General features: G+C 41.5%; 1 protein-coding gene across 4 annotated transcripts in view; it reads right to left on the bottom strand.

The window, feature by feature from the left end:
• The window catches only part of PHF21B (PHD finger protein 21B), a 163,074-nt gene that overhangs the window by 53,385 nt on the left and 84,296 nt on the right, over nucleotides 1-25,393 (bottom strand). For 2 of the 4 annotated variants that reach the window (XM_065655035.1, XM_065655044.1), the window contains one exon: nucleotides 10,535-10,846. The exons of the other annotated variants lie outside the window; for them this stretch is intronic. In XM_065655035.1, coding sequence (XP_065511107.1) covers nucleotides 10,535-10,846 — 312 coding nt within the window. The remainder of the gene's footprint in view (nucleotides 1-10,534; nucleotides 10,847-25,393) is intronic. 4 annotated transcript variants of the gene reach the window in all.

Here is a 25,393-nt window from a genome sequence, read left to right as displayed (position 1 = left end):
GAAAAGAAAACAAAACAAACAGTTGTACCCATTAACCAAATGTCTTGTATAAAAGCAGTGGGGACATGTTTTTGCTTTCACTGGCCAAACCTCCAAGGACAGTATTTTGCCAAAGAATTAGAATAATCAAAAAGATTAAGACTCTAGCACAGAAAAGCAGGTAAATACAAACTCAGTTACAAGCACATGAATACTCCTACTGAAGATAGGTGAATTATATACATGCTAAACTCAGGGTTATGTTCAAGTGAAGGACAGAAGTTGAATCTGTTCTCTGAAATTATTGATATTGAAGCCTGATTGTAAGTTCAATAAAAAGAATTTTGGTTTGTCTTACCTTGCCTGGTACCTGGCTTATTTCAAAAGGGTCTATGTTTCGGTTCTCATAATAATAAAAATCCAAGTCCAATACAAGTCTTTCTGCTTAGAGGGCAAAAATGTGACTCAGGTCTACAGCACACGTTCTGCACAAGAATTATGTGCACTGAAGCAACATCAAGCCCAAGAGTGATTAAAAAGCAATCAAAGAAGAAACAGGCTCATGATAAATAAAAGTTAGTAACTAGTCTTTTCCCACCCATACACACACATATGAATATCAAAACCACACGATATAGCTGTTAACAGGCATCCGCCAACACTCTGTCCTTGTCACTGATGGAAATTCAAATATAACTGCCTTGCCATTCAGCTATTCTCTAAATTTAGAGATGAACAAATTTGGTTAAATTTGGATCAGATCACTTTCTGACTCACATTATCCTGCAAGTTAGCAAACCTTCATACGCCACACAAAAAAGGCCACCGAATGTAATACATAATCTCTTACTTTTGAGGCACTGCACACAGTCAAAGCAAGGAATACAAAAATATATTGTTAAACAACAGAAAAGCCATACAAACAGCTCTGATATAAACAGCAGAACAGTGCTTATGTGTTGAAATATGCATTCAGAGTGCCAAATCTTTAACTAATGGAAACTCACATAACTCCATCGTTTTGAGCACAGCTCTCTAGATTCCTAGGCAGTAAGGGTCTGCCCTTCCTTATAGGAATATCTCCACAGACGGATATTTTTTTCTCTCACATACACGAACACTTTTAATTGCTTATCGTGTAGCAATTTAACTTGAATTTTTATAAAATGTCTGTGATGTGAAGACAACAACTAAACCCTAACATCAATAAGTGCTAATAAATATTAATATAGCATAAGCACCGCTTTTACTGCAATGTGAAACCAGTTTATTATCCACAGATGAAATCAAATTGCTGTCTTTATTACTGTCAGGAATGACTTCTAAGATATTTCTATTTACTACTTGAGTGTTCATCAGCACTCTGTATTTACACCATCTAGCCTCCCTTTCCCTCCCCCCATTTATACATAAAATAATTTAAGAGCAGTATTTTCTGATATAGTTTTCCAATTAATTTAAATATAGACACAAATGCACATTATGAGATTAGTAGCAGACCAATTGCCAAATCCTGACACAGTTGATTCAGTTGACATGAACGGGAAATCTTACCATGCTTATATTTGCAATATGAACATTGAAAGAAGATAAATACAGAGTTTGCAGTCTGGTATCAAACACTCAAATTCCTGCAAATTATTCAACTACTCCACAAACTCCATGGATAATGAAAAAAACCCCACCTTTTGACGATAAATAGAACTAAAATGTTTGGCGATATTCCAAAGCCTTTAATTTCCTAAAGTGGTGCCTTTTATTAAAGTAACAGTACATGTAGAATAAGTGGATGTTTTTATGCATCCTGTAATTTAGAAAACCTAGGAGATGATTTCTCCACCCCCAAAGTTGATCATCTTTCATTATTACAAACTGCACTTCAAGTTTGAATCACACAGCCCTCAAATTTTCTATCCATCCCCTCACATTCTTGCTCCCCCATTTTAAATGAAACTAACTTGAAAATTCTGACATTTTCAAGAATGCTTGACTGGTAATTTCCGTGAGGCACAGACAGCCTCCAATTACAATGAAATAGCTACAGTGTATTACCATTTTCAGAGCATTCTTTGGTTTTCTGAAGTGAATCAAAGCTCTCCATGGGAGTTACTCTGCTTAGCGTCAAAACAATAATGTGCTATAAACTATAAGCATTAGAACAAGGGACTCGGAACTTTGTTTACATGGATGATATATAAGCATGTATAAAAATATCACAGGAACTTCCATAAGGGGACTGCCTATATATTCCTACATTTTGAGACTCTCCTTATTAAGAAGTTAAAATAGCTCTCAAGAAAAGGCATGAAATTCAAGCTAATGCATTTCCCTCCTTTAAACTGGTCTCTTTTGTTTGGTTCCCTATACACAGGCCAGTTAATTACTTCTGCCTATAAGGACCTAGATATACAAATAGGCTGAGAGCTCCATCGTTCTTCTGTAGTATCAGGAATCACTGACAAAATGAAAGTAGCTGTAGTCATCTTCCACTCACATTCCTCATTAGAGGCTCTTTCCAGACACTTGCAGGAGGAAAATCCATTCCATAAACACTGAAGTAGCACATTCATACCTACATCCCACTTCACATAAACCTGCAGAGGGGACCTTTAGTGACACAGAGGTCGCAGAGGACAGAATCATACATAGTACAGTCTCCAAAATTGGGTCTTGCGATTGTTTCCTGGTCATTTAAATTCTTGCAGAGTGGTGTTTGCTTGCCAGTCCCCACAGAAATAAATTTAGAAAGCTTGCTCCTAGATTCTAACAAAAAGGCATCAGACAGTCAGTGTGAGTCTACTTTTCTTATCCTTTCCTGCTGAATACTCCACACCCTTCACTGGAAATTTTTGGTTATGTAGGGAATACCATGTTGGGCCTAATCAGGTTTTATTCAGTTGCTGAGAGTCTTTATTTAGTCTTTGATACCAGTGGGTGTTTGACCCTATTGTAGACCAAATGAAAATGCAGATTGAGAAAAGCAGAAATCCACACACTTTAGATGCATTGACCATATACGTATGTCTGGGATATTTAAAAGGAAGCCATTTATAATCAGGAAGCATAAGTGCTTATTCTGAATCTGACATTTAAATATCCCATCAACAGCAACCAGCATTGCAAAATGGTTTAATTAACCTGAAAGGATGTAATTTTATGCTATTTAGCAAGAAATACAAATTTTAAAGTGCTTTTATGCAGTATGTATCAGAGTAGTAAGGCCAAATCCTGCTCTTAGCTAACCACATTTAACGTGGAATAAATTCGTGTACCTCCCTTAAGAAACCTGTAACTAAGATGGTGTAAATACAAGCAGAATCTGTCACACATAGTCTATAATCCAGTTCCTAAAATTACTGTACTCTTGACAACATTCTAGTGGTATAGTTAAAAGTTAGTACAGCCCCAATGACAGAATGGAACACTGGATGGTGTGTGGGGCTGTGAATCCTTGGGGTTGCCCCTCTCCTCATCTTTTTCTTTGTTATTATTCTTAATTTAATTTGGCTGAGCCACCTCTCCTCTTCTACATTTACAAATATCTCCTGAAGACAACTTACCCTTAAAGCTATCAAAGGATGATCCAGGAAACTGAACATGTGATACTGAAACCCTTGAGGTCCAAAACTAAAATAATCCAATGTCTTTGTCTTACCCATACTCACAGAGTGGCTGACATCCTTCTGAAAGCCTGAGAGATGTGGTCCGCTAGATGAAATATAGGATGGTGATGGATGAAGCTGGGCTCTCTCCCGCTGCGTGACCCCCAGAAGTCACTTCATCTCTCTGCACTGATTCCCCCACAAATTTTGTCTTGGTTGCTTTTATCATATGCCCTTTAGCAGACACTCCCTCCAACAGGTATGCCTTCAGTGTCTGCCACGGAGACCAAACAGGAAGGTTAATCAAGTAGTTAATATGCCAATAAGGCTCTGTTTCAACTCTGTTCTCTGTAAGGATGTCTGTGTGTCCCCAGCCACCACGAGTAGAATTTCCAATGGGATTTAGGACAGGGAATACTTCAGAGAATCTCAGTCTCTACCTCTGCCTGTTGCAATCTCTGCAAAGCTCTCAGTGCAAAATTCCCTATTTATGGGAGGCAGTCCTTCACAGCAGCTCAACTGGGATCCCAGAGAAGGATTTTGGTTCTTAAGAGCTCTCTGGATGTTCCTCTAACACTGCCTAGTAGGACCATACCTCAGAATTCCTCTCGCTACAATAACTCTGCTTTCTGAACCCATGGGCATGATGACATGGGCAGTACCATAACCATCTCAGCCTGGGGCTTGTCTGTTCAAAATCTTCCTGCTACAGGCTTTTTGTGTAGTTGTCTCCTGTACTGTTATTTCTAATAGAACACTGTTACCACACCGAGTTGTCCTCATAAACTGGCAGAAGCAGATGGCTCAGAGTGCTAATTTGGCCCCGGCAGGAGACACAAGCCCTTCTTCACATTTGACGAGATTGTAAAAAAAAGCACAATTTGGGGAAAGTCAGTAGGAACTGTCAACCACACAGAACAATCATTGCTCTGTTCCTCCAGGAGAGACAGCCACAAACCAGCACAGTGCCAGATAAAATGAAACTCAAGTAACACCTCAACAAAACTCTTCAACATCTTGAAGTCTGTGAGCCATTGCTGATCAACCCATACCTGGAGAAAGATATAACTAGTGTAACAGTAAGACCAGAAGCCACAGACTTCAGAAGTGCAACAATTTTTTTGGTACGTTACAGAGAGCCTAACACACTTCTGGTGCTGGTTATGGATAACTATGCTGGTTATCTAAGAAGTATATATGACCAGACTGCTGGTCCTCCTGTAGGTTGCCAAAATGACCATAGTGCTCCTAATCCATAATACAGTGTCTTTATTTTTCCCCTCACCTAGGTCTATGTGGCGCTTGTGGATCTTTCTTTGTCCTTCCCTGTCCTGAGTAGCCATCATTTCTGCCTGTGTGTTGGCACATTGAGATCAATGTGGATGATGAAGATTGAGCAGCAGATCAAGATGTACGAGAGAGATGGGTAAAGAGCTATGGCAAGAGCTAAAAGGGGCCGTAGCATGCTCCAAGGACTTGTGGGACAGTTCTTGTTCCCAAGGATGCCATGTGCAGCATGGACATGTCTGAGGCATTCTCAAAATGACCAAAAAGGCCAGTAGTGTGGCTGCCAATACAGGGATCCTGGCTAAGGCAACCCTTGGGAGCATAAACGGATTGTTTCTCAGTTTTCCAACAGCTAAATGCGGAATAATAGCACCTTAGTCATAATAACTTCATATTGTGAGGATAAATTAACTATTGCTGTGTTCTTAGACACTGTGGTAACATGGATCATAGAAAAAAAAAGCTAAACATAGCCACATAACCAATACAGATAAATATATCTATAAATAAAACCTCTAAGCACTACTGCAATACAAATAATAAATAAAAGCCAAAAAGACTTAGTCATACACGCAGGTGGATTTCCAATTACAGAGGAAGCACTTTTACAGAGAGCAGAGTGGAGCACTATAAGTGGAATGGTGAAGAGAAAGGTAATAAATCATTCTACAAATAAATTATTCTGAAAAATGGCCACCACAGGCAGAGGTATGTTCTTAAACTTCTGGAATACAGCTTTTTCTAGTAAATTGAATATACAGATATCTAAGAAGTATATATGAGCAACCTCCTACACATATAGAAGCCACTTTTTCCTGGAAAAAAAATGGATACCAATGTAGCCTGCTCAATCTAAACATAGATATAAGTAGTTCTTTGAGCTGTGGAGTTAATGAAGCATTTATGGAGAACAGTTTACTATCTTGCCAAGAATTTATAGCACTGTAAATCCTCACACGGTATTTTAGTTTGAAATAACCTCCCTGTATAGACAAGCCCCAAGACGCAACAGCACATGTGCATGAGGTAGCTTGCCAAACTTTTCTCCAGCTGACCCAGGGAATCCACGTGTGGGAAGAAAAGCAAGGAGAGGAGCAGAAGGCAGATTTTATGCTGTTGCTTGCAGGGTCCTGATGGACAGTGAGTCAGTACCTCCCTAACATGTTTTCTAAGAGCTGCATGGAGTAACGGGGGACAGAGTATCACACCAGGATCACGGAGAAGAGACAGCTCTTTCATTACAGCAGTATCCAAACGGTCCTGCACCTAATAACTACTTTGCACTTTAGAAGCCTCTGGGACTTATGGTAGGTGACCAGTGCACATAGAGCACATGACAGATACACACAGAGAATGCTGTTTATGGTGACAAAGCAAGAGCCAGTTCTGGCAGCATTCTCATTCCAAGGCCATGGGTAAGTTTAAAGCCAGCACCACTGGGCTCCGCAGAGATAGCCAAGCTAGCTGCAAACAACATCTCTTTGGAACTAGAGAAGCAGGGCTGCCTGAGAGGCAAAGGTTACCTCGAGCCGTCCCCAGTGTACTGCTTCCAGGACACCCACTGCCTCTGCACAGCCACTCTGCGCCACATTTCTGTGGAGACACTTTATGTCGCCGTATCACGGTGCTCCGTGGTCCAGTGCAGAGATGCCCTTCCAGTGCTTTTTTCTTTCGCTACAGCGCCTGAAAAGCAGCCGAGTGGTCTGACAGCTGCATTCCCCCCTCTTCGCTTGTTCTCCCAATAGCTGGCTGATCCAATTGTCTTTTGAATGGCCAAAATGCTTTCTGCTTTCCCCAAACTAGGTTCTGGGATGCCTGCTGGCCCTCAGTTTTGCTATTTAGAAGCGAATGAGGAGGAGGTAGCAGAGGGGCATTTTCTTTACCCGGTACATTGTTCCAGCACAGCAGATGGGACTTTGTCCTTCAGCAAAGCAACCTCAGATCCTGCTTTCAGTCAGGAAATGGTGGCTAGGATAGGAAATAACAAATACCACATGAATACAATTACAATAAAAAATATCATTTGAGAGGTTTATATTAAAATATTTACACCACCAGTACTTTGTAGGTACAGGCATGGTGATATCCTACAACTATCCAGTAGCTCTAGGGCATTCTTTATACAGAACAGCAATAGTTATTCTCCGAAGGCAAAGCACTCCTAGCGTGTATACAGCATATGCCAGCAAAATTCAGCTTATGCCAGCAAAATTCAGCTTTTGCCAACATAACTTGTTCCAGATCATCCAAATGAAGCTCCAAGCTTCATTTCTCTAAGCGGGAGAAAGGGCTGTACTCATGACATCCCTGCACGTATGCTTCCATCAGTGTAGCTCCATCAGTCATGTCTTCACAAACTGGATTGACACTGAAAGGCTGCCAAGGAATAGTGTAGACCTAGCACTAGTTTCTGGAACTCATGATTTCCAATTCTTACAGATTTCAATCATTGTTAATATCACAACATTTCCTGCTTCTAATAAAAGATGTGATAAATACCTAAATAATCCTCCAGTATGTGTTAGGCGTGTATTTATTAAGATACTTTTTTTTTCAATGCAGATATGGCTTCCATTACAGTCAACAACATTTCAAAATAACTTTAAAAATCTGCTGGCAAGACAACAACCTAAAATGAAACTGCTGACACGCAGCTGCCCAAATGAAAATTCTGTAACAAACTTACATTTAATCCTATTTATATTTGAAAGTTCTGTATTTAGATTGTAGTGTTTGATGCCCTATTTTTTCTGCTGAGTTTCATTTAGCATTTCATTTTTCCCGCTAGATACCACTTGAGATGACCGTTTAAACATCCTGATCTCCTTAAATGCTTTCAAGCAGAAACCACTGTTCAGAAACTCATAACATTATATTTCATGCCCTTGCCCTTTCTCTCACTTTGCAGATGCAGAGGAATAGGCTACACTACACCAGTAATCTCATTTACTACTATCAGCTTGCCACCTTAACCCAGTTTGCAGAAGGTTGCCATTACCCCCCATCTCACAAACTTCATACATTTCAGCAGAAAAAAATACTTTTCTGAGCAACAACAAAGCCACAAAAAAAAAGAGAAAGTAAATGCTTATTAATATATGTCAACAATGAAATCTCCCTCGGACACTACAGTGCTAGTAGCTCAGGGGTTACTGCTACTGATTTGCAATCACCACTCCAGGAACAATCAAGAATACCAAACACAATGCAAGAAGAGTTATTTTATTTGTATATATCAGAACAGAAAAAGAAACCTTGCAAATCAAATTTAATTTGGGTAGAGGAGTGATAATTAACATGCAATCCAGCGCTAAGCTTTCTGACAGTTTAGGACCAAAGGTCAGCTTGCATTTTTTACATTCGATATTTCTAATTGTTTTTATCCATGCCTGCTTACTATTCTCAAAATATAAAACCACTATAGTCATCTGCTTCAGGAACCTGCCACTGCTCAGCTTCTTCTTCCATAAATTACTATCATAATCAAAGACACTAAATCACAAAACTACAGTTGCTGAAAACTTGCAATGTGAAGACATTTCTAAACACTGGAGGCCTTCCTCTAGCAAAACAAAGGCAAATCCCAAATGCTGGACAATATTCCCATGCCATTCCAATAATAGCAAGCTCCTGCTTAAAACGAAGCTGTTTTTTGAGAGAAAGGTTGCAATGCCAGGGCAAACGCTGTTTCATGTTTGAGAGAACACAGAACGGAAACAGGGCACAAGCATCAAAGGCTTTGCTTCAGCAGATTGCCATACACCGCTGACTGCAGCACATCTGGGGATGCGGAAGGTGTAAGTGGGACCTGCTTGCCCTTTGGAAAAGATAAATGGGAAGCACCGTGGACAGTTCAAGAGCACAACAGTTTCCCAGGTTAGAAAATCTTTTCCTCTAACACCACTTGCAGAAGTTACAAGTTTGCAGCCAACTGTTCTAACTGGCACCTGTCCTCAAGCACCTGGGACCATTATTTCACTATTCAAGCTAAATACATTAGATGTTATTTCAAGTTTCTTCCTTCACTGTTTTGATTCTTTTCTTCCTATAGCTCCTGACAGTGACAGTAAAAGATAGTCCTTCACAAAATGATAGACCATTGAAATATTGAAACTTTTATATTTTATACGATTATCATTTATATAGTTATTTTCCAGGATTCTAAGAAATATCTACTGAGATAGCTTCAACTATCTTTTCAGTAAAGCATAAACAACACCTTCAATAAAGGAAATTACCCAGCATGAATACAGAATGGTGATTCAAACTCAAATTCCCCACAGGGCACACAGCTACTTTAGTGTAACAGCTAAAGACAATGCCATCTCTCCAGAAAAAGTGACAGGACTATTTGGTTCCCAAAGTGGTTGGATGTGCTTTTCATTTGTTAGTGGATGCAGTAGGTGATGGTCATTCCCTGTCCAGTGTTTAGGCAGTGGCTTCCTGGGTATAAAAAAGCCTCACGCATTCCAACATAACTTTGATTTACAAACACCTTCAGATAAAGTTTGCCTGTTGCCCTTATCCATATTGTCTTCTTTCCTGATTATTAGAAGTTCATATCCTGAGCTTGTGAAGGGGATTTAAAAAAAAAAAACAGACTACCACAGCCTCTACGTGCAGAAAGTAGAAAAGAAATCCACATTTCCGATTGTCAGCAATAACACTTTACATCCTCTTCTCCAAAGTTTTGGGAAGAATTTGTCACTTTCTTCACATTTTAACTTCATTAGCATCATTTCCCTCTCCTGAGACACACCATGACTGCAGTAAAAACTTGTCTTTTGTGGCCGTTAACGGACTGCACAGAACGATGTGTCCAGCAAACAGCACCCCTTCTTCTTTTGCCGTCCCTTCACTAATTCAATCAATTTATTTCATCTTTAGATTACAGTGAATAGAAGCATTAAACATATACATACACCTGGTCCTGGAAGCAACAGTCTGGCAGCTCCTGTACAGTTTATGCTTTCACTCGCTCTGCCTAAGTGAGGGAAGGTACAGGCACCACACCAAGGATACTTGAAATGACGGCACAGCCAGATCTGTGACCAGTATCCAAGCTCACAACGTGGCAAATAACAATTCTTTACATATACCTTGTTTTTAAGGATTGCTTCTTAATTAATAAAGTAGCCACCGAAGGTGGGCAACTGGGGGAAAGCAACAAGAGGTAGCCAAGTCCCCCCGACTCAACGCAGCGATCCGCGACTAGGGCCCCCACCCCGTCCACGCTGGCAGAGGCGAGGGGACCTGCCTGCCCCCCAAACACGCCCGCAGCCCCGTGCTTCAGCCCCGCTCCCTCCTCCCCTGCCTGCCCTGCACCTACTCTGCCCCGGGCAGAGCTGGGGAGTCCCCGTACCCTCAAGGGGGCAAACACCCACATTCGCCGTGGGGCGGAGCATCCGCATAGCACCAGAGGGAGAAGCCCTCCCCCTTCCAGGGCAGCAGGGCAAGCCTCCGTGCCCCGAGGGCACCTGGAAGGAGGGGCAAGCCTCCACCCCCCCGGCACTTCAGAGCCCCCTGGCCCTCCACCGCTTCTAACCCCCTCCCAGCAGCCGCCCCTCCCCGCCCCGTCCGGGCGCCGGCCCCGCCCCCGCCCGCCCCTCCCGCCCCCCGCGGCGGCGGAGCCCGCAGCGCGCCGCCCCCCGCCCGCCCGGCGTTACCTGGGCGTTGGAGCCGAGCTCGGGCGGCTGGCGGGCGCCGACCAGCTTGGCCGTGGTCTGCAGGTTGATGGGGGCGCTCTGCGGAGGCTCCGCGGCGCTGCAGCCCAGCCCGCCGTTGAGGTGCGCCGTCACCATCGCGATGGGAGCCTTGGCCGGCAGGACGGAGATGGCCAGGCCCTGCCCGGGGCTGCCGCTGGGGCTCCCGCCGCCGCCGGGTGCCTTGAGGAGCGCCGGGACGCCGCCGGGTTTGGCGCTGCCGCTGGCGCCGCTGCCCACCAGCACGGCCGCGGGGCAGCTCCGCACCGCCAGCTTCTGCCGGGGGAGAGAAGCGGAGAGAGAAGCGGCATCGTCACCCGCCGGGCTGCAGCCGGACCCCGGCCCCCCCCGGCCCCCGCCGCCGCTCTGCCCCTCGGCCGGCCGAGCCCCCGCGGCCGGAGCGGGGGCTATTTGCTGCTGCGGTTCTCTCCTTGGAAGGGACAGGCGGGCGGGCAGGGGCCAGGCTGGGCTTCGCCTGCTCGCTCGGGAACTTGCCGTTTCAGTCGGGGTTTTCAAAGTCGGTTTTTTTCTTTTTTTTGCCTTTGGTATCTGTTTATGCCCGGAACTAATGATCCTGCTATAGGTCTAGATAATACTGTAGCTTTAATAATAAATGGCTTTTAGACGTAAAGAATCTTAAGAATCTTAAACTTTCTCCTCCGTTAGTCTGAAAATCCATTAGACATGCTCGCCTCACTCCAGTGCTTCCTTACGTCTCATATTCCTTAACCCTGACTTAATTTAGAGTCATTTTTTTGTTTCCCCTTTAACTTTTTTCTTTCTCACAAACTTCTATTATTTTTCCAGTGTTGCCTTTTTTTTTTTTTTTCTCAAGCTAACTTTTCTCCATAGCTTGCAGTTCTCTGCTTTTCTTAACAGTTGTACTTCTAAATTTCTACAGAGTGGCTATTCTGTCATCTGTAATAGGAATACATTGATTATGCTCTGTTTACAGTATCTCTTACAAGACTTGTATTTGAGATTTCTGTAGGCACTGTGAAGTTGCTACATGGTGAATGCCAGTGTCTGTGTAAAATGCTCACTTTTTATAAAGTTGTTGTACTTCGATCTCAGAAGCTGTTCTTATTAATGCCATTTGGGCAGGTTAGGTATATGTGGAAAAAAATAATTCTGGTTCAAGCCTCTTTTTGTACTTTGAAGTATTAAACATCTCATTTTTACAAGAGTTGACATCAAAGGTGCTTAATCCTGCAAAGGCTTCTGCCCATGTTTAACTTTTTTGGCTGACTGGTCCCATTGGCTTCAGCGCAATTGCATCTCATGTGTCGCCTTTCAGGAAACATCACCCCCTGTCTAGGTCTGCTGCTGTACTATTAAGGTCATTGTTTTGTTGTCAGCTGTGCTTGTTTAAAATATAGTGTGTAGGTATATTTGTGTATATGCATATATATATAAAGTTACAGACATGCTTAGTTTTTTCCAGAATCTAGGCTGACAATCTTACTCCTGGGCATAAAGTACAAGCCTTGCAGTAAAAAACTGACTTTTAAGAAAATACCTTCCTTCTTACCTTTAAGCCCATTTTACACTTTAAGGCTGTAAAGACTTAATTGTCAAATATGATTGCTCTGGGAACTGTAGGGTTTATGTTTATATGGAATAGCAGGCATGCACTTTATCAGGGATACCTGCTTCATATTTTAATGCAAAGAAATTACTTTTTAATGCCAGCATTATTCTAGTAATCATAACTTCATATAAATTGTTTAGGCTTTGTTCATTTTTGCCTTTACCTTTCATTTTCCATTATCCTAACAGTCATCCCAAGGAAGCATAGGCAATATTTTCCTCAAACTATGCTGCTGCATGTCATAGATGGTTTGAAGAGGAAAGAACTTTTCTTTCAGTACAGAAATATACCTGGTTGTTAGTTTAAAAGTACTCAAGTGAAAGCCAAGAAGCTCCAGTGTATTTTATGTAGGTGGAAAAAGTTGCTTACGACAAAATTGTATAAAACAACTAATTCTCCGTTTCATTGTACGATTTTCCACCGGTATTCCTTGTACTGGTATGTTGCTACAGATATAAAACGACTGCATGTAGGTGAGCTGAACTCTACCAGAGACCTCCTTTTGGAGCCCCTTATTAACCTGTACAGTCATACGAAGCTTTCAGATTAAGAGTTCAGCTTTGTGGTTGTATTTTTGTTTTGATTTCTGTCATGTGAAAAACTCTAAAAGCTCACAGACCATCAGAAAATGCTGTAGTTGGTTACAGTGCTATAAATCCATTACCTAATGGGAGTTAGTCCATGAGTGAAATCCTAGCTCTGCTGCAGACAACCAGAGGTTTGCTCCTGATGTCAGTGGCACCAGGGTTTCTTTTTCTGTGGAACTAGGAGCATTTGCAATCCCTGATAGGTCACTGTACTGAGATACATTTTAATATCTGTCCTCAGAAATGCAAATATTTTTATTACGGAATGAACAAATTCTTACAGAAATACTGCTACTGTACTGATTTCAGATTTTCACTTAAATAAAATTTCTAATATGTAATATTCTAATGGTATTAGTACAGCTTTACTTTTCTCTCAGGCAGTTCAGCAACAGAAAACATCCAAGCAAACAAAACTCCATGATCCCATACAATACTTGGTAGCTGAGTGGAAATGCAAGTAAATAAGCAGAAGTAGATTATGACTTTCCTGACACAATTCAATAGCAAGTAGTTGCTTTTTATCTTGTTCCAAAGGAGAAAATTGTACCAAGAAGTACAAAAGCAGAAATGCTGCAAACAAAGAAAAAATTTCCCCACTCAAACTACCATCCAACCCATTTCCACTGTTCTCCTATCTGCATTAAAAGTGAGTTAGTTTTGTGTCTTTTATGTGATGTATTTTCCTAATAAACTGACAAAGCTCTCTATTCAGATGTATGCGACAAAAAAGGTTGAGGCAATAGGAGTTACTGCTTGTTTCAGTCTAATTTGGGATGCATGTTAAATGCTTTTAAAATTGAACATGCATCTCCTGATGGAAAACTCATTTTCATTTAGGTTTCGGGGTTTTTCTAAGTAAATACAGGGGGAAAAAAAGCATCCCTGTGTAGGCTTGCAAGGACCAATCAGCCCACGCCAGTCACCTCCCCAGGGAACAATACTATGCTAAATGTATTTAAATAACTGCATATTTTAGAAGCTAAATATGGAAGCATATACAAAGGATCAGGTGCTCAAGATTAGCTTCCAAAAGAGAGCTACAGAAAAATTGCCAGTTTGGGGAAAAGCAGCTACAGTATCTCTTCTGTGTCTCATTTATTAATTTTCTGAAAATGTACCTACCAAAACTTGGAAAATAACCCCCTTAATCAGATTATGTTAGTAGGAGACAAGCTATTATGCAGTTTTTCTTTGTAATGTCCATTTTTATTTTATACCCCCACGAAGACATTGATAAAGGGGTGTTGGCAGAAACAAAGATTATGATATCAGATTAAAAAAATCCTCAACAAAACCTACATCTGCTGTATTCTATTTCTGCCAGATTAATTAAAAGAATAGTCTTGGTTTTTAAAGAGAGAGAAAATCTGCATTTTGAGAATCAGTGAGCATAACATATTCTCTGACACTTTTGGAATGATGAATAATAAGAAACTAAGCAATCTTTGGACACTGCAGCTGAAAACGTGCTGATATAATGGAAGAGCCAAAAAAGAGGGGAAAAAAATATTGGCTTTAAATGCTGGAAAGCAGGTCGCTGCTTCTCATTCACAGTATAACAGTCCTCACAATACACCAATTTCGACGCAGCGCCTTTTGAGTAGCAATACAACTTTCATTTTCACTGCAGGATGCCACAGGCAAACTGGAGTTTGAAATATGTATGCCAGTCACATGCAAACACACTACAATGTGCTGGAAAGCTGCTGCTTGTTTATGATTTCCCGTCTTGTACGTGGCACGGTCTCAACTACTCAAAGCAGCGCTAATGTTTTTTTCCATATGTATCAAAATAACTCTGGCCTTTCTATTTATTTGTACATGTAAACCCCCTCTCCAACCCCTCCTTTCTCTTGAGGTCTGTGCTGTAAAGGTTTGCAGGCGAAAAGGCAACCAGGCAACAGTTTTAGCCACCCTACTAGCAGTTACTCAAATGCTACTTCTCCCATTACGTACCACGAATCATTCTGTTTAGTGAAAAAAGAAACGGAAGGAGCAAAGGGAGCAAGGATTTGAAGGCAGCTGCGCTGTTGTGATACACACACTGCGCCATACGCTACACGTATGCACATGCATGTGCGGCCAGACTCCAGCCGCACTCTGCGCAGACAGCATCGCTTCTAGCATAAGGTTTTGGTTCCTTCATTTTTACTCTGCTGCAGCTTACGTCACATCTTTGAATCCTTACTGATCTGATGTCAACTTAACTTCGCACATACATCCCAAACAAGAATATGGTCATAGCCTACAATGGGAGAATACTCTGCTGGTGGCTGCTTTTTGCCGTGGCAGTGATTTAAAGCAGATGCATGTCTCTGAACAAGCCTTCACATTTTCATCATAAAATACGAGACCTAAAATTCACCGTCGATCACATTTATATTTTAACACCTACGTGCTGTATATAGAGACTTCAGTCCATTAATCTTTCTAGAATGATGCTCTCCTGACAAAGCAGTTTCGCTGTGAAAAACTGCAATTGTTTTCAGAGCAATGTCAGTTCTTTTCCTTAGTGGCCCCATGGCTAAGAGAGAACATTTGGCATAAACCTGAGAGTTTATTTAGCTTGCAGGAGACTGGCAATCCACTTTCAAACCAAAATGATGGCTTGACAATTAATAATTTAACATTCGGCACTAATCTAAGGCCCCGCATGCAAAGCAGCTGATCAGACTTCTCCAGCAATGAGGGCCATGACCTCTGTTCATTTACTCAATTGTCACAATAAAATTCTCTTGAACAATGGAATATTTCATATCTAAAGTGTGACAACACACAAATGCATTGTGAACAGGCCACCAGCTATGGCACTTTAATGTAACATCTTAGGATTTTGGCACAATCCCATGAATTTCCATGTATTTCTCATGTATTTCCAAGTTGCTACTTGTATACATGGCTGATCCTGCCTGATCTGTGCCTTAAGTCACGAACCAACCATCTGCATAACTTTACACATTGAAACAGAAATGTGTGGGGCTTTGGCTGAGCATACATATGTACATATACACGGGAACCCACAGGAGTCTGGTGGATGTTTATGGAGGCAAAAGGCTCCGTAGTCTCTTATTTTATGCCTGGACTCCCATAAAAAATGCTTCCCTTTGCATACAACCCTCGGGCACCAGGTTGCCTGCGCACAAAAGGAAGACATTAAAACATGTTTTCATATAACTAAGGATGAAGACCCTCGCATGGAAAAGTTTTATGCACTGTTTCTGAAACACTATATTTTGGTGTAATGGTGCTCAAGACGTGCAACGGAGGAGGTGCTTTTTTAAGGAAGGCTGGGGTAGTTCCTCCTGCCAATCTCTCGCTAAATGACCTGTCGGTTTGATGCAAGGGCTCTGCCTGCAATGCCCAAACTGGGGCGCGGGAAAGGGATGGGGAGAAAGGAGGGGAGGGAGGAGAAATTGCTCGACAGAAGTATTTTTAATGACCCCCGGGGAGGGGTCACGGCAGCGTGGGATGATGTGCGGTACCCAGGGGCAGGAAGCCTTCCTCCTCCTCCTCCTCCTCGAAGCTCAATGCGGAGCCCACACCCCACCCGCCCGCCCTTTCCTAAAGGCAGCCCCCAAAAGCGCAATTAATAAACGAGGAGGTAGTGACTGCCCGACAAGGTGGAACTCGGGTGTTAGTTTTTGTCAGGAGGATTAAAAAAATAGCTGAAGAAAATCTGGGACTCGATCAAAACAGCCTTTCCAGGGGCGGACTTTGAGCAGAAGGAGGCCGAGTGTGAAACACGGGCAGGGAGGTTTACGTGTGCTGAAGTACAATCTCAGCATTATTTTTTTTTAAGGCTTCTTTTGTCTGTTGTTTTTTTCTCCTTTTTCTTTCTCTTTTTTTTTTTTTTTTGACAACTTCCTGCCTGCCTGTCATTAGAAGTAAGAATGTGTTCCTCTCTCTCCATCAGATCTCAGTTAATTAGCCATCGCTGCAGCAGGCTCAAGGATTTAAATTCAAAGTGAAACTCATTCTAATCAAAACTGCAGCAAACTGGGGGTTTTGTTTGACTTTAACCTGAAAGTCAGTTATTGTACCACTGATGTACATACCACATTACCAGCTGAGTGCTTTCAGCATCTCTCTATCAGTGTGAAATATTTAATCGGCACAAGGATCCAATCAGCACAGCAGAGGGGAATCCAGTGTGTGCATTAATTTACTTTCAGTTGAAAAGCAGTAAAGCAGGTCAGAAACACATAACCTTCTCCCTTCCCCCCACTTCTTTCCCCTCCCAAACAAATACACAGCACATCAGAAGAGTTTTGGTGGCGGGGGAGGGAATGAAAGCCACCCTCTATGAATCCAGATTGGAGAGTCAGACAATAAATTAGTTGTTCCTGCCAAAGAATGACAAACAGTGCCTGGATCAGAAGAGAGGGGCAACCCCTCCCTCTACACGTACCCCCCAAAATCCCCTTTCAAATTAATTACATTGGGTAATTGTTTGTTTTTTAATCTTTGACTCTTTTTAAGCTAGAAAGATGGCTGAATGATTACCCCTTCTGTGTATGACATTAATTAGAAAGAAAGCAAATGCCAGGAAATAATGAAACAGTCTTTCTATTAAGGTGCAATGGCTCTGGATTTTCTGACCAGCCACGTTCTCTAGGAAAGGCTTCCATTAATATTATTGGTATTAAATATCTGGTTTAGAACCATTCCAAAGCTCTCCTATGCATCAGAAATTTTATATATTGCAGAAGTGTACTGCAGTGTACAAAAGCTAAACTTTTTCCGCTACCAAATCTACCCTTGTATTTCTCGCTTATTCTCTGAAAACAATTAAGTTCCTTATCTCCCTGATATCATAATGAGAATATCGACATGCAATTTTCTTTCACAAGGGATCATTTACAACGCGAATGTTACATGAACAAACATGCACAATTCCGCAAGCAAAACCATTGTGCAGGAATGCGATGACAGGCAACAATTAAAGTTGCACCAAAAAATCCCACCCCAGCTTGTCAGTCTGATGTGGCCAAAACCCTTGGAGCGGTTGCTTTCCAGGGCAGGGCAGCAATGAAGAATTAGCAGATTTATGTAAAGAGAGAATTTTCTGAACTGGTAAATACCTTAATAATGGTAACAGTGGGCTCAGAAAAGCACATATTCACTCAAGTGCAATTAGCCTTTAATTTCTGAAACCATTAAACAGCTTGCTGACTGAAAAAAACAACGTGTTTTCAACTGTATTGCTAACTGGCAATCCGCTCGTCAAAGCTCAGAATTATCTGCTTAGTGACTTGTAAACAGCACTTTTTAACTACTAAGGAGTAGGGGGGAAAGAGTATAATATTTAATGAGAAAAGTCAGATTCATATTACGGAATATTCTGGAAGTGCCTGTGCATCTTGAAGGAGAGGAGGAGGGGGAGCTAGTTTTTTTTTTTTTCTTTTTTTTTTAATAACCTCACAAATAATCCCTCCTCCTTTCTCTCTCTCAAACCATGTCAATGATCAAGGAAATGAGAACAAGGCGCTTGATTCACAGCTGACTCTCTCTTCTTGTTACATCAGATCAAGAAGGAGCAGTCTAACAGGGGGGCCGATTTCTGCAGGGGAAACAAATCTACAAGCTGGCATTTTGTCTCCTACTCCTATTAATTAGCCCATTTTTCTGTCAGAGCTTTTAAAACTTGCAACAGAGTTACATGTGTGCCCACTAGCATATATGCATCCAGAAAATTAAATACTAGGCATGTGGGATAAACCCCACCCCAAAAAAATCTTAAAGGAAAGAGTGGTTGCTTTCCTATTTTAGTTGATGGATGGATCTCTATTCTTTCCCTTAATCCCAAGAAAAACTGCATAGCAAACTGCTAATAGTAAGATGCAGCCTGTGCTAAAGCCCTAGTTAATGACAGCCTTTGGATGGGGCGCATTGTGCTCTGGATGAGGTCCGTAGAGGCTCAGTCTGCACATCTATGAAATGCTTCTTTTAAACCCGAACTTACAACAAAGGGAAACTTTGGCTTGATCTCACTTGGAATAAACCAGAAAGCATACAGGCATCCCCTTGGCAGGTCAGAGTGGGATTTAAATGGCTCCCCGCTGTGTAACATGGGTTCTCCCTAGCCCCAAAGCTGGAGTCCTACTTGCCATTAGCAGCTCAAAATTTACATCCTTTGCTTAAGTTTCCCATGATTTGCCATGTCCCGTGCATTCAAGAGGACTGCATTCATCTGGCTTAGTTAATGTTAAAAAACAAAACCAACTCGCCGCAAACAAACACACAAAAAATGAAACCCGAGTGTACACCACATAAACACTAATGTGCTTCTAATTTAAGTTTTGAAAAAACAAAGGCAGAGTGATTAAAGGCCAGGAGCATGCAGCTCAGCATATGGAGCCACAGTAAGTGCCCTAGAACAAGTTGAATGTTTCCATTGTGTGAAAGACTCATTCATTATAGCTACAAGATGCAGTGCAGACATTTGCATTTTTAGAGGGGCATCTTGTCATTTTTAGATAAATCATGGGATCCAGACCCTTTCTAAATGGCATCAAAGCTTGCATTTCTTGATATCCTGCCTCCCTTTGTTTCAGTACTCTGCCTCACTATTTTCTTTTCCTCTGCATGAATGTCATTAAAGTTTGCATCCTAGTATGTCTCCAGACCAAGATGTGAACTCAGGGGTTTCTCATTTTTGCTTAAAACTGTGCTGCTTCCTGTGATCAGGCAAGGCAAAAAGAGGTACAACTGCATGCAATCAGAAGAATAAACAATAAGTTAGAGTAATTTATTGTATCCAGTTTCAAAGCTGCTGCCTCCTGATTCACATTCCCTCCCCCCATATTCCCCTCACCAGCCTTCTCCCCAATCCCCTCCCCCGACCTGATAATCATTTCTTTGATTTCTCCCTCCTTCACCCCAGCTTAAAATCAAATTTGGAAATGCACATCTTCCTTGGTGCAGTAGGAGGAATTCACAATACAATAAACTATGCCAAATCCTTTTTTTTTTCCCTTTCTCTTTTTCCCAGATAACACAGAATGCTCCTGAAATGAACAAATGTAACTGTGAACAGATACAGGCTTCCCATGGGATCAGACCATCAGTTCCTCGGTATACATATAAAGAAGAAAGAAGTTAAATGGTTGCATTTCCCCCAAGGGAAGGCAGAGCTTCAGTTGTGAAGGATTCCCATCAGAAATTCTGGATAAGTTGCAAAGAAAAAAAACCATTCCTGACTCCTCTCCAGACCTCGTATAGATATTTCCCCACCAATTCTACATATATACATTTCATCCTGACAGCACAAGCTTTTAGTACTACTGTGTTACTCTGGAGTGATTACTGTTTTCCAACAGCAGACATATTTGCATGGTAGTCATGAAACTGCTCGGAGCAACCTTTCAATTTTCCGATGCTCCGAAGTATAGCTTTGGAGAAAGCAAACAAAGCAGAAGGCGAAATAAAGAGCCCAAACCGAGTGTCTACGTCCAGGCAGCTCAGTCCAAATCCAGGCTCTGGTGTGCACCCGGACAGCTGCCAGCTGGCACTGGGGCAGCAGCGTCCAGAGGCAAAGGCACCCTGTGCTCATGCACCCTAAACCCAGGGGACCCTGCTCATTTTTGCAAGGGAATGTTGGTACATGAATGAAACTGAGCTCTAGATTTTTGTCACAAAACCTGAAGAGAGTGCTTAGTTCAGAGGACAGAAGAGAAAGGCAACATTATGAATATTTTTTTGCAAACCTTACTAATTATAAACCCATATGGCTTGGCAGTGTCTTTCCATCCCAGCCTCTGGCTGGACCTTTGTCTACTTCTGGTTAAGCACATCAGAACTGAAATGTAATTTCAAGTGTCTTTTAAGATTTAGATAAGCCCCTTTGCCTCAGTTTCCCAACTTGATAACGTATCTTCCTTGCAAAGGTATTGTAAAAATTGACTGGCTAGCATCTATTAAATGCTGTTTGTTTGTTATCAAGGGCAATTTAAATCATATTATTTCATCTTAATCCAACAGAATTGTTGCTGTCAATTTATCTAATCTTGCCTGTCAATATTTTCTAACGTCCTCCAGAGGAACCCATGTGAAGATGAAGACGAGACTTCAGAGCTCCAAGTATTTTTCTGGGTCTGTGTGTGGGCCTGGCCACACATTAAACTAAGTGGAGGGTACAAGTTTGTTACATGTCTTTTCCTTTCCACAAGTTGCATAAAAAGTAATCTACAGATCCAGAAACGTAGCAAAGCCCAGAGCCAGAGACAAGAAACACACAACTGATAACTACACCTCTAACAAGAGGTGCTACAAGTCTGAAGAAGAAAGGTGTTCAAAGAAGCTGGAAGGAATGGGAGAGGAGACACACAGGGGGCCAAATTTTTCACAACAGGGCTATTGGAGCTGTGCTTGTCAATGGACAGAAAAGGGTTGAAGTGGCAAGCCTGTGGGAGATTTTCCTCCCATATCATAACATAATCCAATGTATTATATATTACGGAATGAGAACGATGACAAATGTGCAGGTGCTTTGCAAAAGTAAATCAGAAGATGAGTTGACAATGGACTTCCACCTCAAGACTTTCTACATTCTAATACCCCTTAACATACAGAGGATGAGAGTGTCTGTCCCTTCCCAGGACCTCTGAGCATCCTCACATCATTCATAGATACCCCTTTGATCTGATGAAGCCCCTCCAGAGGTAGCAGCTCTGAGTACACCCATGGATGGAAGCTGCAGGAGCTACAACTGAGGCCACAGAGACTCACTCACATGATGTATCAAGTCAAAGGTGGAAACTGAACCTTGATGTCACAAACCCAAAACTTTAGTCATCAAGAAAGCAACCTTGCTCCTCACTTCATTTTCCCCTCTGTTCCACCACTTCATTTGCCATGTGCCCTAAATAAAACATAAATTTGAATAGTCAAACCACTTTGTTTATCCAGCCTTACAGTTAAATGTGCAGGCAGGGTGGCTGCCACAGCACTTGAGGTAGCAACAGCAGTCAGTGTTTTTTTCTATCTTTCAAGAAGTGAGTATTCAAAAAGGTAGAATATCAAACAATGGATTATCAAAAACACAAAGTAATTTTCAAAACCTGGCTGAATGAATAACACTTGATCAAATATCACCCCTTACAGAAGTAGGGGATACTGGAAATTAGGAACTCCAAGCCCTCTGTCATGTGCTCAGACCACTATGTAATGCTCTGGTTTTTTATGGGAAATATATAATAGCCCAGTTTCTCTAGGGACATGGATGGTTTAGACAGATTAAAAAAAAAATTAACCTCCCTTCCCTAATGCCCCCCAGCCTGACAAAGAATGCTGTGTGAGTACATACATGTGAAAAATCAAAAGCAAACTTTTACAGTTTGAGAATCACAAGTAATACCATTTGACTAGATACAGATAATTGATAAGTCATAATAAGAGGGGGATACAGCATGTAATATTTTTCTTTTAATGAGACTTCAGAGAACACATGAAAAAACTATTTAGAATGACTGAACTGTACAAATATATTAGCAGATGTTGAAAATCTTGGCTAAATTTAAGAAACAAGGGAATTATATGCTTTCACTCTAACTTAACGGAAATGCAAATGATAAGATAATGCTTAAAGGGAAAGAAAGGTATACAGCAGCAGTGTTGGGAAAGAATATTAAAAAGAGACAAAGGAGCTGTTAATGAAGGACTATGTAGATCCTAGGATGAACCTAAGACACTTCACAACCATTATTCCAGAGGCCAAAGAGAGAGTAACGAGCAATAAATAATGTAGATCATGCCAATGGCAGTAAATAATGGAATGTAGAAGACAGAATGAGAAAGAACAGACTGGGACCACTTCAAAACAACAATAGGAGAGGAACACAATGGCTAAGGAGAAAGCAAGGACACACTACACAGTAACTCTGCCATTGCCTTCACACATAAAGATGGAGGTGACTATATAACACAGATAAAATGGGAATTATCTGTAAAATTTAGGTGCTAGTCTGCAGTTGCAAGTGTCTGAACTAGTTTCTAAACTACTACCACGAACAGTGACAGGAGAAAGAAAGACATTCTGTGTGTCGATTTTCTTGCTATGGTAGTGGAAAACACTTAGATACTTCAGCTGTGAGGGCTATATAGGGAGCTGCACAGAGTGACACAGATCTGTGTGCATACTTAGAAAGGATTCAAGGGCACAAAAGAAAGGCGAGAAGAGAATGAGAGAAGCTTTAGCAAACTTTTTCACAACTTTGTTACATTTAAAGATCAGAATAAGCAACATCCTCTTGGCCTTATTTCCCATTGTGTGCTATGGAGTGCAAACCATCATAACCACTTAAGACGAATTCTACTGCAATCAGTCACCCAGATCTTTTGCCTGGAACATTTATCACAGCTGATAGCTTTTCTTCTGATAAAAGTCATTTTGCAAAGAAGCTGGACACAAAAAATCATAGGGTGGTCAGTAAAAAGCTGATAGTGTGGCTCTCCAGTTCTGCAGCGCATCCAATTTTGTTTTACATTTCCAATTTGGCTACCCTTTTCATCTGCAAGAGTGGAACACGTTACATCTCTTCAGAGCAGAAGGCAAGGATTAGGGCACGGCCACAGAGTTCCATGGCAGGTTTGTGCATCAGCCCCTAAAGATGTGAGTTCAAATACAGGTCAAACTAAGTGGGAAATAAAAACAAAGGCCTTGTTCTAGTTCCCGTGCTCCAAAATCATCTTGGGTGTAACCCCCTCCCCACGATAAGGTTGTGCTGCAGTGGTGCAAATTGCAAAGGCATGATGTAGAAAAAGGATGCGGTGGATAAGGGGCAAAATGATGCTTTGCTCACACCAGTAGATTCCAGCTGAGCAGGACTGAGGATGTTAAAAACACTCAATGTGGAAGAAGTAGCTCTCTGCACAGCGTCTCTATTGATACTATGACTGCATCCAGCCCTGTATAATTTTATTCCTGCTTTGGCCACTGCTTTTGTTTTGGCTTGTTCTTGTTTTGTTTTGTGTTTTGTTTTACCTGAAGAACTAAAGTATTTAAAAGGAACTGTGGAAAAATAAAATAAAGCCTAATAATGATGGCCTCCTCCAGGAGGTGAGTGGAACAAGCCATATGTCACCAAATACTATACATCGCTCTAAATCAACAGTGCTTTCAAAGAAAGCTGTCCCCTGGTCTCTTGATCCGCCTCCTGTGCTGTCCCAACCTAAGTGACTGCACCAGCATTCAGATAACTGTGCAATAAAACAGGAGCTCCACTAATTAAAGCTAACCTGGCAAAGAATAAAAACTAGGTTTTAACGCAGATGGGTTACCCACCTCAGTTCACACCCCAGTGGCAGACAAAACCGGGCCAGCACCGCAGGAGGAGGCAGTGGGAAGGAAGAACGAAGCTGGAAGGAAAGCACCCTTCCACAGGAGCACTGGCAAGGTGTTTTGGCAGCTACGGGCATAGGCTTAACAACCTCACAATGAATTGTGAGGAAATTGGGAAATAGAGAAGAAGGGCTTAAAGGACAAAAGAAAGAGAACACACACAAGAGCCTGTTAGGACAATGCACCTTGGCCAAAGGGACCGAGTAAAAAGCCACAGTGCTTTTCACCACTAGGCCAACAAGTTGTAGTGATACTACTTCCCGTAGTAATCAACACTCACTCTCTTCAGTTGGGTGTTCAGCAGCCTGTGTGGAAACAGCCCCGTTTCCAGCAGACCGCTGCCTACAACATAACCAGTGATAATACGGAGACTCAGCAGAGAGGCTAAAAACTGCATGGACACAGTGAGTAAATTACCCTCTTAACCCTCAGAGGATTATAGGTCTCTTTCAAGCAATTCAGATCTAAAATTTGACCTGTCTTAAAGCATTTATAGCTTACCAGGGAATACACGGAGTATTCTCAACTGCCATTTCATGGTAAATAAATCTCTCAATTATTAAAATTATTGTATTGTTATATTTAATAATTCTAATAACAACTACTACCTACAAACAAACTTCACCAACAAAGCTTATGCACTGCAAGTTCACCCCTCAGCTTAATAGACACTAACATTCCACCTACAAGACACTACCTTGAGTCTTATGCTGACATGAAAAAGAAGAAATAAACCACAAGAATGGAAGCCATCAAAAAAAACCTCAACAAAAATGATTAAAAAACCTATCAGTCAAATGCAAACGGAGAAAGCAGACAAGCAGACAAGAAACAGGACATTAAAGGAAAGGCATTTGAAACTTAAGGTTATTTAACAGCATTCTTTCCAGGAACCAAAAGCATGATATGCTGGAATGCAGTGCTGTGCTAGGCTAAAGGCCAATGCATTTGCTTTTTTAAATAAAAGTTTCAGGAAGAAGTATGTAGAGCATCAGAGGTGTTTTCTTAATGTGAAGGTGGACAAAATGGCAAGAGACAGACACTGCTAAATTCATCCGTAGATAAATCTATAGATGGGAAAAGCAATCTGTAAATGGAAACTTTTCCAAGGTGGAAAGAAAGTAAAGGTCCTAAGTATTTTAGCAGTGAGCATGACTGAATCTCCTGGTATTTATTATATCAGTATCATCCATTAACATCACTGCACTTCAGGGCTTATCAGCATTTCCATTGTAAAACTCAACGTGATAGAAGTTTATTAGTTGATTGCTTATCTGGGGAGGGTGTGGATGAACACAAGATGG

Source organism: Caloenas nicobarica, chromosome 1 (assembly GCF_036013445.1).
Source record: "Caloenas nicobarica isolate bCalNic1 chromosome 1, bCalNic1.hap1, whole genome shotgun sequence".
Taxonomy (NCBI): domain Eukaryota; kingdom Metazoa; phylum Chordata; class Aves; order Columbiformes; family Columbidae; genus Caloenas; species Caloenas nicobarica.
Note: the sequence above shows the minus strand (reverse complement) of the source record. Positions and strands in the feature narration are given on the sequence as shown.